The 13093-nt window shown below is 48.6% G+C and overlaps 5 protein-coding genes across 5 annotated transcripts; 2 read left to right on the plus strand and 3 right to left on the minus strand.

Annotated features, from left to right (window-relative positions):
• On the plus strand, positions 1 to 1002 carry K444DRAFT_630553 (uncharacterized protein; the record flags this gene model as incomplete). The annotated part of the gene is made up of 3 exons (XM_024883230.1): positions 1 to 56; positions 215 to 453; positions 506 to 1002. The coding sequence occupies 3 exons, from the start codon at positions 1 to 3 to the stop codon at positions 1000 to 1002; spliced, it is 792 nt and encodes a 263-aa protein (XP_024735799.1).
• Positions 1003 to 1891: 889 nt separating this feature from the next.
• Positions 1892 to 3802, minus strand: K444DRAFT_531037 (splicing factor, CC1-like protein; the record flags this gene model as incomplete). The annotated part of the gene is made up of 4 exons (XM_024874950.1): positions 1892 to 2150; positions 2206 to 2700; positions 2750 to 3058; positions 3108 to 3802. The coding sequence occupies 4 exons, from the start codon at positions 3800 to 3802 to the stop codon at positions 1892 to 1894; spliced, it is 1758 nt and encodes a 585-aa protein (XP_024735800.1).
• A 318-nt stretch (positions 3803 to 4120) lies between these two features.
• K444DRAFT_664098 (Inositolphosphorylceramide-B hydroxylase) lies at positions 4121 to 5775 on the minus strand. Its single transcript, XM_024886922.1, has 2 exons — positions 4762 to 5775; positions 4121 to 4714 (listed from the first exon to the last, which is right to left on the minus strand). Exons 1-2 carry the CDS (start codon positions 5541 to 5543, stop codon positions 4321 to 4323), a joined length of 1176 nt encoding a protein of 391 aa, XP_024735801.1. The 5' UTR covers positions 5544 to 5775; the 3' UTR covers positions 4121 to 4320.
• A 1198-nt stretch (positions 5776 to 6973) lies between these two features.
• Positions 6974 to 10067, plus strand: K444DRAFT_530847 (Het-C-domain-containing protein; the record flags this gene model as incomplete). Its single annotated transcript, XM_024874927.1, has 11 exons — positions 6974 to 7118; positions 7153 to 7264; positions 7358 to 7421; positions 7470 to 7521; positions 7644 to 7795; positions 7956 to 8041; positions 8122 to 8184; positions 8232 to 8365; positions 8420 to 9032; positions 9084 to 9224; positions 9281 to 10067. 11 exons carry the CDS (start codon positions 6974 to 6976, stop codon positions 10065 to 10067), a joined length of 2349 nt encoding a protein of 782 aa, XP_024735802.1.
• Positions 10068 to 10372: 305 nt separating this feature from the next.
• Positions 10373 to 12316, minus strand: K444DRAFT_653172 (uncharacterized protein; the record flags this gene model as incomplete). Its single annotated transcript, XM_024885863.1, has 6 exons — positions 10373 to 10442; positions 10498 to 10794; positions 10938 to 10975; positions 11116 to 11437; positions 11525 to 11804; positions 11852 to 12316. 6 exons carry the CDS (start codon positions 12314 to 12316, stop codon positions 10420 to 10422), a joined length of 1425 nt encoding a protein of 474 aa, XP_024735803.1. The 3' UTR covers positions 10373 to 10419.
• Positions 12317 to 13093: the final 777 nt, after the last annotated feature.

Consider the following 13093-nt stretch of genomic DNA (forward strand, 5'->3'; position numbering starts at 1 on the left):
ATGCCTCAGAATTCCAATCAACCTTATGAGGGTTGTCGGCTAGACGAACAATTTCAGTATGTTGGTAAGCATGGATAAGATCCAGACACGAGCAGAGCCAGGTCAGTGCGATGTACAAAGAGCGCAGAGAGTATCATTGACATGATTAGACCTACCTTAAGTCAGATCTTGGTCAGTCCGCGGTGCTTGACTGACGCTTGATATTATGCCACAGTCAGATGGAGGCAGAAAAAAGATACCACACGCGCTACAGAACTTCAAAAAGAGTTGGAAACAAATATTCATTGACACTGAAGAGTGTCGAGGAAACAGCGCTGTTGGGAATCTGTTCAGATTTTGTTGCCCCCTTGCTGGGTCCAAAAAGGTTACTAGATCGACCTTTCTTCTCTGCCACATGCAGAAACTCCGGATTTACACTATTTGTAATGATAACGCAGTCCTTATCAAAGACAGGTAAGAATTACAATGAAGTGAACCTCCAAGAGCACTTACTGACAGTTCATAGAGTCTGGAGAACCGGCACGGTCTATGCCCATCAGCGAGTCACAACACCTCATTCTTTTCCCATTACTAGCAAGGAAGAGAAAATCAAAGCCGACAAGAAGCACAACCATAAATCAAAACATTGCCAATATGCAAGAAAGAGGCAGGAAGCGTCGAGTCATTGTCTCAAGTCTTTGCACTGCACCCGGATGGGATGCCGGGCAGGCTCTCCAGTGCTTCCTTACAGCTCAAGCAACTGCCAAAGCGTTGTTCAAATCAGATGGATCAATATTCTGGATCTCAAGGGCTCTAGCTTTGATGAAAGTGACCAAGCAAGGGGGTATCACATCGGACAAAACACTGGACAACAAGCTGCAGTTGGATCGACTTCTTCCAATGCGTACAGTTTTGAAATGTAAGAGTATTCGTTTTTGTCTTGGGACTATAATACAAGCACTTTCTATTGCTGTTGTTGATGCTGTTGTGATCTGGAGGCCCATAACACACGGATGGGGTTAAGAGTTGGTGTTCTTGACTCATTTCGGAAGCAAAGTTTCTCCGACATCCGATATGCAACTTCTGGACTCTGACGTGAAGCATAGTTGCATTTAAGTTGATCTACAAGTAAAATGGGACACTGCATTTGGAACAAAATACAGCTGGGTCATTCTACCTCTTTCCAGTCCGGAAATCTTTGGCCTTTTACCATTCTATTAATTACTCCCCTTTCTGATAGCTTGCTCTTCCGGATTTCATCGGATGTTGGAAATCCATTCATTCAGATCTCCGCTTAAGTGGAAGAGCTGTGTAGCGGGATTTTATACCGCAAATGAAATTAAGGAAACTTCTGTCACAGTGTAAAGCAACATTTCAGCCCTCGGTAAAAGCAGAGGCAGGGCAAAGGGGTCGGAATGATTTCAAAAGTTGCAAGTAAGCATAAACGCATTGTTGGTCTCTTTTATCAAATATTTTGGCAATACGACACTGTATTCTCTACCTAAAAACAATCGCTACGAACGAGGAAAGCCAAGAAATTCGAAGTCATCCCTATACGAGGGAACAGCCCTATGTGCAATCAGCTGAATCAAAACGCAAGCTCGAAATTCCTAAGGAGGACCGCTGTTGACGAAGGACTCCTGCTCATCAAAAGAATCAGCAGGAACTTCTCGAAAATAGGTCGAGGTATCGAGTCTCGGTGTCGGAGGGTGCGCGAAGTGGTCGAAATCGAGAGCTTTACTGGAGCCCGAACTATACGTGATCCAGGTTTCAGAGGAAAAGGGGTAAAGCGGAATTCAAAAAGCTCTTCCAGGTGAGATCTGAAACACTGTTAGATATAGTTGGAATGAATATATGCATTCCATACCCGAGACGACCCTAGAGTCCAGTAAACGAGGCCATGATTAGCATCTTAGATAGCCTTTGTGCGTGAGAACAAACTGCTGTAGACGGCATCCACAACAGGAGTAGCACTAATCATCCGACCACCAAAGTATCTGCCGTTAAGACCCTTGATGGCGTTCTCCCCTCCTTGGACCCGGTCGAATTTCAAATAGATGTCGCCCTGCGAATTGGGATCTAGAGCAATGTGAACAACATGGCCATATTTCTCTTCCGCTTCTGCGCGGACATCATCCTCCAATTCCTTTTCCCAATTTTCACCTTCTTCCCTGGAGACAGTTGTCAGTATCGGTCTTGGAAAAGAGTACGGAGTGGGCAACTTACTCTGCAGGGTCAAACATGTTCTTCAGGACTACACATCTACTGGCCATGTTGACGTTAACAGGGAGAGGTTTCGTCTCGGTCTTTGGCTTCAAGATCTCACGCCTCTCATCACGGCCCTTAGCAGCAGGTGCCGGTTCGTCCGTTCTGGCGAGTTTCCTCATCAATGCATCTCGACTATAGTTGTTGAAGTTCACGCCGCCGACGTCAGTATCATCAAGAGCACTGGCACCGCCCGAACCTTTGTCGTTGTCCCGACCACCACCGCGATCGAAATTGCTTCCGCTGCTTGCTTGAGGACCACGTCCACCAGCACCGGAGAATGCGGAACCCTGGAATTGTTGTTGGTGGCTCTGCCCTTGGAATCTCTGCAGAAGACTGGCGGTAGACTCAGGAGTAAACTTATCGTTGCCAAGACCAACACGAATTGGGCGACCAGCAAGATCAAACCCGTTCATCTTTTCTAAAGCTTCACGAGCCTGGTTAGGGTCACGAAATCTAAACCGTGTTAGCTCGAATAGACTAAAGGGGTATGGGAATAACATACTGGACAAAGCCATATCCTCGGCTGCGACCTTGCTCTTCCTTCTGCAGCTGAACAAACTCGAGCTCGCCAAAAGGTTCAAATACATTCTGTAAATCGCTTTCAGTGATGCTGAAATGGATATTACCCACATAGAGTCGATGGAACGGAATCTGGTTTGGATTACTTCCCACGGCTTCGGGGTTGCGGACTTGGCGATTTTTCTCAGCCTCAGTGAGTTGGGCGATGATTGGAATGCCTAGGAGTTTTTGACCAGTGAGTTGAATAGCAGCAGGGACCGACTCTTCGTTCTTGAACTCAACGTAGCCAACACTGTGAATTTCTTAGTCAGGCAGTTGGAGATTTGGAAATGGAGACGTACCCTTTGGACCTTCCGCTGACTCGGTCCTTCACAATTTGAGCTTCCTTAACGGGGCCGACTTTTTCAAAAAATGCTATGAGTTCTTTAGTCCGAAGTCGAGCAGCAAGCTGTTGAACGAAGACCGTGCGACGATCACGTTCATCTTCAGTTAGAGGTGGTGTAGTTTCCCGCTTTGGGCTTTTACTTGCTCGCCGTCCGTTGCGTCGGTCTTCTCGAGGCTTGGCTCCCTCTAGATCATCTCGATCACGGCGATCGCCTCGGGGACGGTAATATCTGTTCGGGCTCCTAGAGCGTGAGCGTGTACGGCCGCCTCCTCTATAAAAATCGCCATCTCTGCGACCGACCTCGTCAGGGCTATCTCTGTGGCGGCGTGAGTGTCGTCGGTCATCTTCTCGACTTCTGCTTCTGCGCCTACTCTTGACACTCCCATGAGCGCTGCCATGATCGCTTGTGGGCGTTCCAATCAACTCTTTATCCCCGTTCTCTCTGCGCACCTTGTCCCTGCTGCGGTCTCTACGCTTTCGATCCCGATCGCGGTCTCTGCTTGCATCACGATTTCGTTCTCGATCGCGGCGGTCATTGCGCTCATTTTTGTGTCGGTCATCTACATCCTTAGGCTTGGCTGATCCGTTCTGCTCGGTTGGAGTCGCATTCGCAGTCGAGTCCAAGAGGGCTTCAACGTCAAGTGATGACATGGCGTAGAGTTTGCTTGCTAGAGCGACAAAGGCTCGACGATGTTCGTTGAATAGCTGCCGGCTGTCGGAAGTAAGTAGAATTCAAAGAAGATCTGATGTCACAACCTGGCCTCTCATTCGATACGAGGCGGTGTGTTTGGTGGCGGATGGGTGTCGACGTTGTTATTGTTGTTATTGCAAAAGAGATTTCGAGAAGCCAAAGATTCAAGACTAGCGGTAGTCACATGATGTAGTCTGCTTGGTCAATGTTCCAAAGTGACCTAAAAGCCCAAATTGCCACATTGGGAAAATCTTAAGGAGTAGGCAGGCAAGCATTTTGACATAGAAGGAATTGAATTGAATGTGATTAACTATTATAGCCCCGCTCGACGGGCCAGCCTACTAAGTACAGGGTCGTGTATTTTCCAAATCAGTTCCAAAACCATCCAGCAACGCCACCAAATGCGAATCTCCTTATACCTTGTCACATCTTGCCTATCTACTGAAACGGCCCCCTCGTTATTGTGTACGAGCCGGCTCTACAGGGTCTTGGTTGGAGGTGGCGCAAGCTGTGTGCCGAAGATGACATCCCAGAACCTCGACGTTACACCAAAACCATTCTCGTAATCCATGAAGTGGTGTTGAAGATGATATTTCTTCAATTCCCTCCAGTACGAAGGCAAGGTTCGGTGGTGGAGGAAGTAATGCGTCAAGTCGTAGCAAATGTAGCCGAATATCCCTCCGCAAAACACCGCTGTGGCAACCGACCAATTCCAGTAGAAAACAAAGTGTGCGAGTTTCCAGAACGGGGTGGCGAGGGCAAGGAAAAGAGTTGGCGGCATAACCAGCCTTAACTTGTCCATTGGCAGGTAGTGATGAATGCCGTGAAGAAGGAAGTGAAGGGTAATGGCAACACGGTTGTTGGGAAGGAAACTGCACGGAGTCAATAGCGTCCAGCGAGAGAGAACTTTTGAACTTGCCCGTCAAGATGAAATAAAAATCTGTGTAGAATGTATTCCACCAATGTCCAAAGGAAAAGTCCGAGAAACCAGTAAGCCACTTCTTCTCCTAAACTTGAACAGCCTGCCCTGGCAATATATGTTCCATACGACACAGGTGGCAACCAGACCACAGGTATAACCCACCACGGGGTCTTAGAGAGAGGCTCGAGGAAGTTGCCAAATAATGGGGCCGATTCTCCTCCCTTGTAATGGCGGGGTCGGTGAACTTGCTCCAGATAGAAATCTTTGCTGAACCCGCCAAACCATACTTGCATGAGGAGAGGCTTGTTTAGGTCGAGGAACTTGTAAGTTTTGTAATCGTCAATGAGATCCGTCTCCTTGGATAGGTCCTCGGCAGACGACAGTCCTGTAGTTGCGTACACAGGAATTTTGCTGGTAGCGCCGTTCTCCTTCAACTCGTCCAGCCTCTCCTGCGTTGGTGGTAGAGGTACAATCGGGTCCGCGTGCGTGTTTTTCACGGCTGTATCGATCACTTTCCGGGTGGCCATAAAGCCTACGAGGGAATCGTCGAGCACTTCATATGCGGCTTCCGAGTGCGTGTGCGAAGCCTCGTCCTTCAATATCTCGGTGATATCCTTCCCTCCATATTCCAGCACCAGCTCCCCACCGCCTGGGTGGCTGTCGATGAAGCCTGTCACGTCGAAGACCCGATTCCCCATGGTAACATAGCAGCTTTTGGCGGAGTTGTGAGCTGCAACCTCGGCCTGCAGGAATGTTGGCAGAGTCCGCGAGGGCGACATGGTGGTGGTTCTTGGGTAAGAAACGACGTCTCAGAAGGTTGTGTTTCTGAAGGAGGGGATCGAACTGCTTCGGAGGAGATCCAGTGAGGAGAGTGCAATTGGTACGACTCCAGCAAAACAAAGCGCGGGACAGGATGGACAGGAAGGGGCTATTTGCAGAGGAAGACGGATTTATCAGGGCCAAGGCGACTCGTTGGTAAGTCTTGTCTTGCGGTCAGCGCAACTTAACGCGTGAGGAAGGGCTCAGGCTCAGGAGATTTCACGAATCTGCTCCGGCCGAGCCGTGGTTCCAACGCCACAATCGACAGGGATGTCGCAGAGCACGGACGACAGATTTTGAGGCTTGGCAAGAATCACGTGCAATGCGGATCATCACCTCACCCCAGCTAGCCTAAAATCTGATAGACCCCGCTGTGTTCTCAGTAAATCTGACATGCCTTCTCCACCCGCCGCATTAAGCTAGCCAATTAATTAATGCGATGAACCTTACAGGCTCCATAGCCTGCAGGAAGAGTAGGTTTAGCGATAGTTATAGGGCCTGTGCGCTATATTTTGGCCAGGGAAAGCCTATGAGGCCTGTTGCATGGCAATTGCGTGTCAGTGGTCACGTGCGGGCTCACGTAACCACACTCACTGTATTTAAGCTTTGGCCACCTGTGCCACCCCTTCTTTCCTCTTAATCTATCTATATATTATTATTACAATACAACAATAACGTTTTATTGTAACAAGGCCCTATAGTTATAGTGCTTCCCTTGCTGCCGGGCAACGGCCCTGGTTAGTCACAAGACTTATGGCCTTGACCTCCATAGCTATTCCTGTTTCTCAAAATCTATAGAACTTTAATAAAAACCTTACTAAAAGTATATTTAAACTGTGAAAATAAAACATATGAGTAATGCATGGAAGTATATAAGTTTATAGCATAGATCGCGATACCCTCGCTAAAAGGTGGCAGCGTTAAGGGTATTCAGGGTACTTTAGGGAGCGACGGCGATAGCGATAGCAGCGTAAATAGCGACGTCAATAGGCTGTGTGATTCCCATCGACTAATTGGCCAACTTAATGCGGCGGGTGGAGCGAGCATATCAGATTTACTGATAACACAGCAGGGTACTGTATATCAGATTTTAAGCCCCGCAGCTGCGACTGATCGGGGCGGTGCTGGTTGGTTGGCATTTTCAGCCAAGTGATTGTGGCTGAGACTTCACACTCACACTCAACTCACACTTGTTGTTGCTTTGGTGAATAAATGCCCCTCGGTCACGGATCTGGCAATTGCTCCCCTTCATATCCACCAACACCTCTTCGTCGAGCTCGACGCCACTGAGGATATCGCTGCCTGTGATTTGGTTTGACCTCGAGCTCTCTTCTCCCTTTGCTCCATAAGTAATTCAGAGCAACCTCTCCCCCACAGCTTCCGTTACAAGATGGCAAACCCTCCATTCAACGTCGGATCCTTGGTCCTAGTGTCTCTCTTACTGCTTGCGTTCCTACCGTCGCCCGTTGCGGCGTTTGGGGCAGGCAATATACCCAGCATAGCTCAGATTGAAGGGCTCAACTTCAGACATGGAGGTGAGCGGTGCCGCAAACTTATCATCGTTCGTAGCTGACATCGTTACGGACATTGAGGATATGCTCAAAACCATCGCTTTCATCAAGGGCCACAAGTGGACTTCGATGATGGTAAAAAGAGTCTATTTTGGCAACTGGTTGAGAGAGTATGCATCTTCTCACCTCTAATTTTCTCCTCTTTAAGTTTATTGCATTTGTGGCACAATGATTAAAGCAATGCTGACTTTATGATCGTACAGCTACAGTCAGGCTGTTGATGTTGGTAGCCTGAAAGGCGTCTCAGCCCCAACCATTCGCATTCTGGTCTGTCCTTCGTCAACTTCAGCATGAGGTTTTGCTTACACTTCTTAGGTCTGGGTGCTAAGCTTCTTGTCTTTTGGTTATGCGACTGAGGAATTTGAGGGTAATATGTTCTCAAGCTTCTCCCCTATTTAGAACGTCTTGCTTAGCTCTTCTCAAACGCTCCAAGAGATATGGCCTATTCGCGTTTCGTAGCAAGTTTATGCTGACTTCGAGATTGAACAGTAACTGACGAACGCCTTGGGGCCTATAGACCCGAGGAACACATCGACAACCCAAAGGATTATGCAGACAATAAGGATGCAAGGCAGTATGATCCTCGCCTTCGAGGCCTGATTCAGCCCATCGAGCTTGAGATTGATCCTCAAACAGGCATGGTAAGTTTGTTCTGTACGTTGATCTATGCCAGCCAAGAGTTTGGCAGATCTCACCCGCGATGTTGTGACTTGCTTCTGCTTGCTTATTGGAGCAAAGACAACTTCAATGCTCTCAGTTCCTTCGAATTTCTCGATTTTATAGCACTAACTTGCTGTGTAGAAGAATTACATTGCTAGAGAAGGCGGCTGGGCTACGAGTGCAGGTTATGTCAAATTTAGTTTTACTCGAAGCATTCATTTTGGTACGTCCTTTCTGGGCCGCAAACCCACTTTTCGATTAACAACACTACGAAGTGGTCACTGATACTACCTCGACGAATAGGTAGAGTCTACACAAATGGTTCTGGTAGTTCAAGGGGCAAGGAAGTCGATTTATGCGAGGCTTTACGGTAAGTGAAATATCACGGCTCCTCTCATTCTCTGCTGACACTAGAAGTTGCCTTGGCCAAGGCTTGCACACCATGGAAGATTTTGGGGCTCATACAAACTATTGTGAACTTGCACTTCGTGAGCTTGGATACCGGGATGTCTTCCCTCATTGTGGCGTTGCTACTGAGATCAATGTCCGGGGTCAGTCTTCCCCCTCTCCGTTTTGTTGACAGCAAGAGATTGATCAAAAATAAGGCCGCCACATCTACCCGCTTGTCACAGGCACATTTGGCGCTGTCGATTTCTTGCATTCGGTTTTGGGAGAGGCTACGGACCACTTCCAACAATCAGAGGTCGAGGAAATGGATATTGCTCTTAAAAACGCCGAACAGGCTCAATCCGGCGGTCAACGTGGTCTATTTGGGGGTGGTCAGGACTTTGTCAACCTCATTTCCCAAGTGCCTGGAATGGGGGGCGGGCTGGCAGATCAAGCTAGAGACCTCCAAAGCCGATCCGCTGCACAGGAGTATGAGAATTCCACATCACGGGCTAGTGTCAATACTCAATTCATGGGTCCTCCCGGTAGCACTGGTGGTCCCGCTGGCCCTGGAGTTCCAGGTATGAGTTCTCACTTCGACCCGGTGAAGACTGCTAAGCAGATCTATCCAATCCTGGAGTTTAGAGATCGCGTTGTTAAAGCGATCAATGCAACCATTGCCAAAATCCCGGGACTGGAGTCGCTGATTGAGAAGATTAGTGAGACGCTCACACTGTTCATCTTATCATTGCTGGCCCCCTTCGTTCGGCCTATCATTGATGCAGTGTCTAAGAGCCTGAAGGAAGGCTCTTCGACCGTCGTGGAAGCTAGGTAATTTTGCCCACCTAATCCTCAATCTTGGACTTGCTGACCTTGCCCAAGTGCCAAACAGCAGTTCGAGCCTTGGGAGGATCCTCACTGCACCAATCCAACTCATTCTATGCTCTCAAAGGATCACTTCTCGAACAAGCTGAATGGGCTTGCTGGAAGGGTTGCAACAACCATTTTGCAATATGCCGCACCGTAAGCAATCCATTCATTCGGATGTTAAGTGCTATCTAACAGTTGACTTATCTTAGGCGTGTCCTCTATGCATGGGAACACCCTGGCGTGCCAGTCGACGAGGTCATGAATGATATTCTTCGCGCCTTCCATCACCCAGCTTTACGAGATGAGAGCCTTGAACTCCATAGGAACATGTTCAACACAGTCCGGAAATGGGTTGAGGAGCAACCTGACGCTCACAATCTGAACAGTATCCTCAGCTCTTCTTCTGTTCGAGCAGGACACAATCACAAGACATCTGGCGAAAGAGATATTGGTCACTCTCACGGAGCGCTTGGTGGTCATGGCAAGACTTCCGGATCAATCTGGACCGAGATTCAAAGCCGTGATCTCGGAGCACTGGAAGGCACCGATGGAAATCCCTCTTCTTCTTACATGACATCTTCTCCGCAGCCCGGTTCTCCACATAAGCCACCGCACTCCCCCAATTTCGGATACCAGAATGTTCCTCAGCGCCCAGGAAGCTCTAATGACATGCCTCATGGTGGATATCTGAGTCCCGAACCAGCACACGGCCAGTACCAAAGCGGTCCTCCTCCCTCGGATTATCGGCAGGGTTACGGTGGCCCTCAGGGAGGTTACCAGCACGCTCCTTATCCCGTGGAACAGCCACCCCATGGTGCGCCACCACCACAACCTCCCTATGGCCAACCACCGTATGGACAAGGCTGGTCCCAAGGTCCTCCTCCTGGTGGCTTTCCAGGTGGTCCGCCACCCCCTCAACCGCCTTATGGTCAGCCACCTTATGGACCAGGCTATCAATACCCGCCTGGGCAGCCTGGAGGAGGGTATGGTTACTAGGGCATTTGCTTTAAAGGATTTTGTGATGTGTTGGTGTTCTTGGCAATCGTGGACGGCGACCGGAAATGGATTGAGAGCTAGTTGATCACCAGGCCAAGGATGACAATGGTACATATGAACGCGTTGAATTGAACTATTTACATGGACTTCTATGCGGAGTGTTTTGTTCTTGGTGAGTTTAATTTATGGAACCTTGTCGAGTTGCCTTAATGTAGTGGCCAGTAGCACCTCGATGGGAAAAGACGTAATATACATTCATCACGGGACTGCTCTAAGATCCTCTTTCTTGCCGGTCTCATGTTCGTCTCCCGTCGTTAAACGTTTCCTCATAATAGCCGGCAAATCATGGTGCTCATAAGGGTCGGACACCAATACCTACTGCACATCATCAATACGGCCTTTAGGGACGAATGGACATACTCAGACTGACCGCTTTTACCACTGCTCTCGGGCTCAGTAATCCAATCCCACCGCTCTGCAGTGAACAAGCCTTTGGCAGATCTCTCCACATTTGAATTGTTGCCAGTACCCCAGACCATCTTCGGTCTCACCAGTGCAAATTGGAACTCCTTGTGAGTTCCGCCAGCGATGTCGACATCTTCGCCTTTTTCATCAGCTACATAGAAGGGCTGTTTAGGGGCTGGCGGAGGAATCCAGGAGTCGAAGACCGGTCCATTCTTTGAGGCGGTAAGTCGAATGCCTAGACCACTGTCTATGCAGCTCTTTACTGAACACAATCTGTGTCAGTATTACTTTCAGTAAAAATTACACGTGAATAGTTTTGACTTTCAGGGGAGAGTGCGGTATGAAAGTGGCATGATAGGAGGGGTGTTTAGATAGGAGGGGCGAAAGAATAGGAAACGAGCATACTAAAATCAAGTGCTGGCAAAAGCTTTGTGCGAAGCCCACTGGATAACAGAATGGTTAGCGAATTCCCAATTCAGAGTGTCTTGGGGAAGTAACGTATGCTCTTTTGGGATGTAGGAGATGGAGGGGGAGTCATTTAAGAAACAAGAGCAAGGAATCTAGGAAATCCCATTATGCTTACCATCTGCCGTGGTTGTGATCAATCTGGTATGAGGGGCATTGACGAAGCATATTGATAAGGTAATCGACATCCCCACTGTAAGCTTCAGGCCAAATATACTCAGAGTCCTCTGGCGAAACACTTTGAAAAGGGATCAAGGAGAGGAGACCTTTCTTGGTGAGGAACTTCACCATTTCACCCAACTGGAACGAGTCACATGCAGCGCTGCTGTCGTAGCCCAGCTTGCACTGGCGGTCCCAGGAGGAAGAATATATTGCGAGAAATTGACTCTGAATCGAGGCTATTGTGCGAAGGACGCATGTTCGGCGGTAAGCACATTCGGCTACAGGTAGTTAGAATTTGAAAACCCAATTTGAGAGAGTATTCTTCCCTTCTAAATTATGTGGTAAATCCCACCAAATTGTCTGACATTCGCCACTCATATCATAATTCCCGCCCCATCGAAACGACCCCCTTAGTATCAACTCCTTCGTGGCTGCGGCAAATCTGACGCCATGATCAGTGTGGAATTGGATCAAGACCTTTTGTCGTAAAGTTTCCTCCCCATTTTTGTCCTGAGAGATCTGATATTTGTGGCTAAGAAGATTCTTCTGGAAGTGGCGGGTAAGGAATGGGAGTAAGCTGAATCGATCAGCCATGATTACCAGCACGGTCAGACAGTGAGTCGTAAATGGGGTTGTCAGTGGGCTCTGAGAGAATTAGCTTGGCCAAACCACGTTCAACGGTTACAACTCACGGCTCCATGGAGCACTTGAAGAAGATCTCCGAAGATCATTTCCCTGCCTATTGTTTTGGTGGCGGTGTCGTCATCCACGATCCTGACTCTTGGAAGCTGTTCTGCTTCGACCTCCGTAGGGTTTTGATTTAACTTTGAGAGACGCAAGAGCGATTCTTTTACCAATACTCCCTCTGCAAATGGGGGCGTAAGGAGAGTACGAAAATATTCAGAATGCTTCTTCAACGTCTCCAGTCGAACTCTGTAAAAGATCCTTGGTGACGGAATAGGCAACTTTTTGCTTCGCAGCTCTCGGAGGGCGTCTTTGGGGATCGACTTGGTACATTCAGTTGTGTTCTTGAACGAAACATCTAGTATGAGGTCTCCAGTTGAACGTATGTCGAGAAGAGGATATTCCTGCTCTCCAACTCGTATCGCGGTTATTGCCTTCGACAGACGAGGCCCTGGGCTTTTGGGGTCGGACATTGTGGCAGATAGAGATGCGCAGCGTTGTTAGTAAGTTTGAAGCGTGCTTCGAATCTAGACTTTGTAGCCCTAACTTTGAGACTTCAGGACGACTTGCAGCTATGCTCGACTGCGGTGTAGTTGCCTTAACGTTCGCTCTGGGAGGACTATTGGACATCCTCCGGCTTCTGGGTACTGGAATTTTTGTAAGCAGAGTACTAGACTTCTCACGGATATGGCCACGCCATTGTCGACTTTCTGGAATTAGGATAGCAAGACGTCTAACGACTGGTAGTAGAACTGCTTGTGCACGATGCGAGCTTGATGCACAGCTATTGAACGTCGCGGGGCACCAGTGCCCTTGTCAGTGCCAAGGCCCCAGTTAGTCAGCGACGCCACTCGCATGACTGCTCCTGCTGGCCTTCTGTCATTCGCAACTACCATCACACAGACATGCCCTCCGATCTTAAACACATTCCCTCCTCCTTATTCTCTGTTTCTGTCCCTGTCTCTGGGGGTAGAAGTCTCCCTTCTTCTGGTCTTTCACTCGCTCCCCCTGCGGCCACATCGCCAGCTCCTTCCCTGCCTCAAGTCACACAGAGTCACCTTCATTTAATGTCTCGCAAGCAAAATGTGGCACCACCCACGCTCTCGCATTGCCTTACAGTATTGACAAAGGCAGAATGCGGCTCACTGTAGCAAATGAGATCATGATTTTGTCTTTTTATTCGCCTCTCGGAAGTGTCCCCAGAGAGCGTAATAAAATGCCTTGTCTATGATTGTTTCCAACTTTCCCAT

This window comes from Hyaloscypha bicolor (assembly GCF_002865645.1).
Source record: "Hyaloscypha bicolor E unplaced genomic scaffold K444scaffold_87, whole genome shotgun sequence".
Taxonomy (NCBI): domain Eukaryota; kingdom Fungi; phylum Ascomycota; class Leotiomycetes; order Helotiales; family Hyaloscyphaceae; genus Hyaloscypha; species Hyaloscypha bicolor.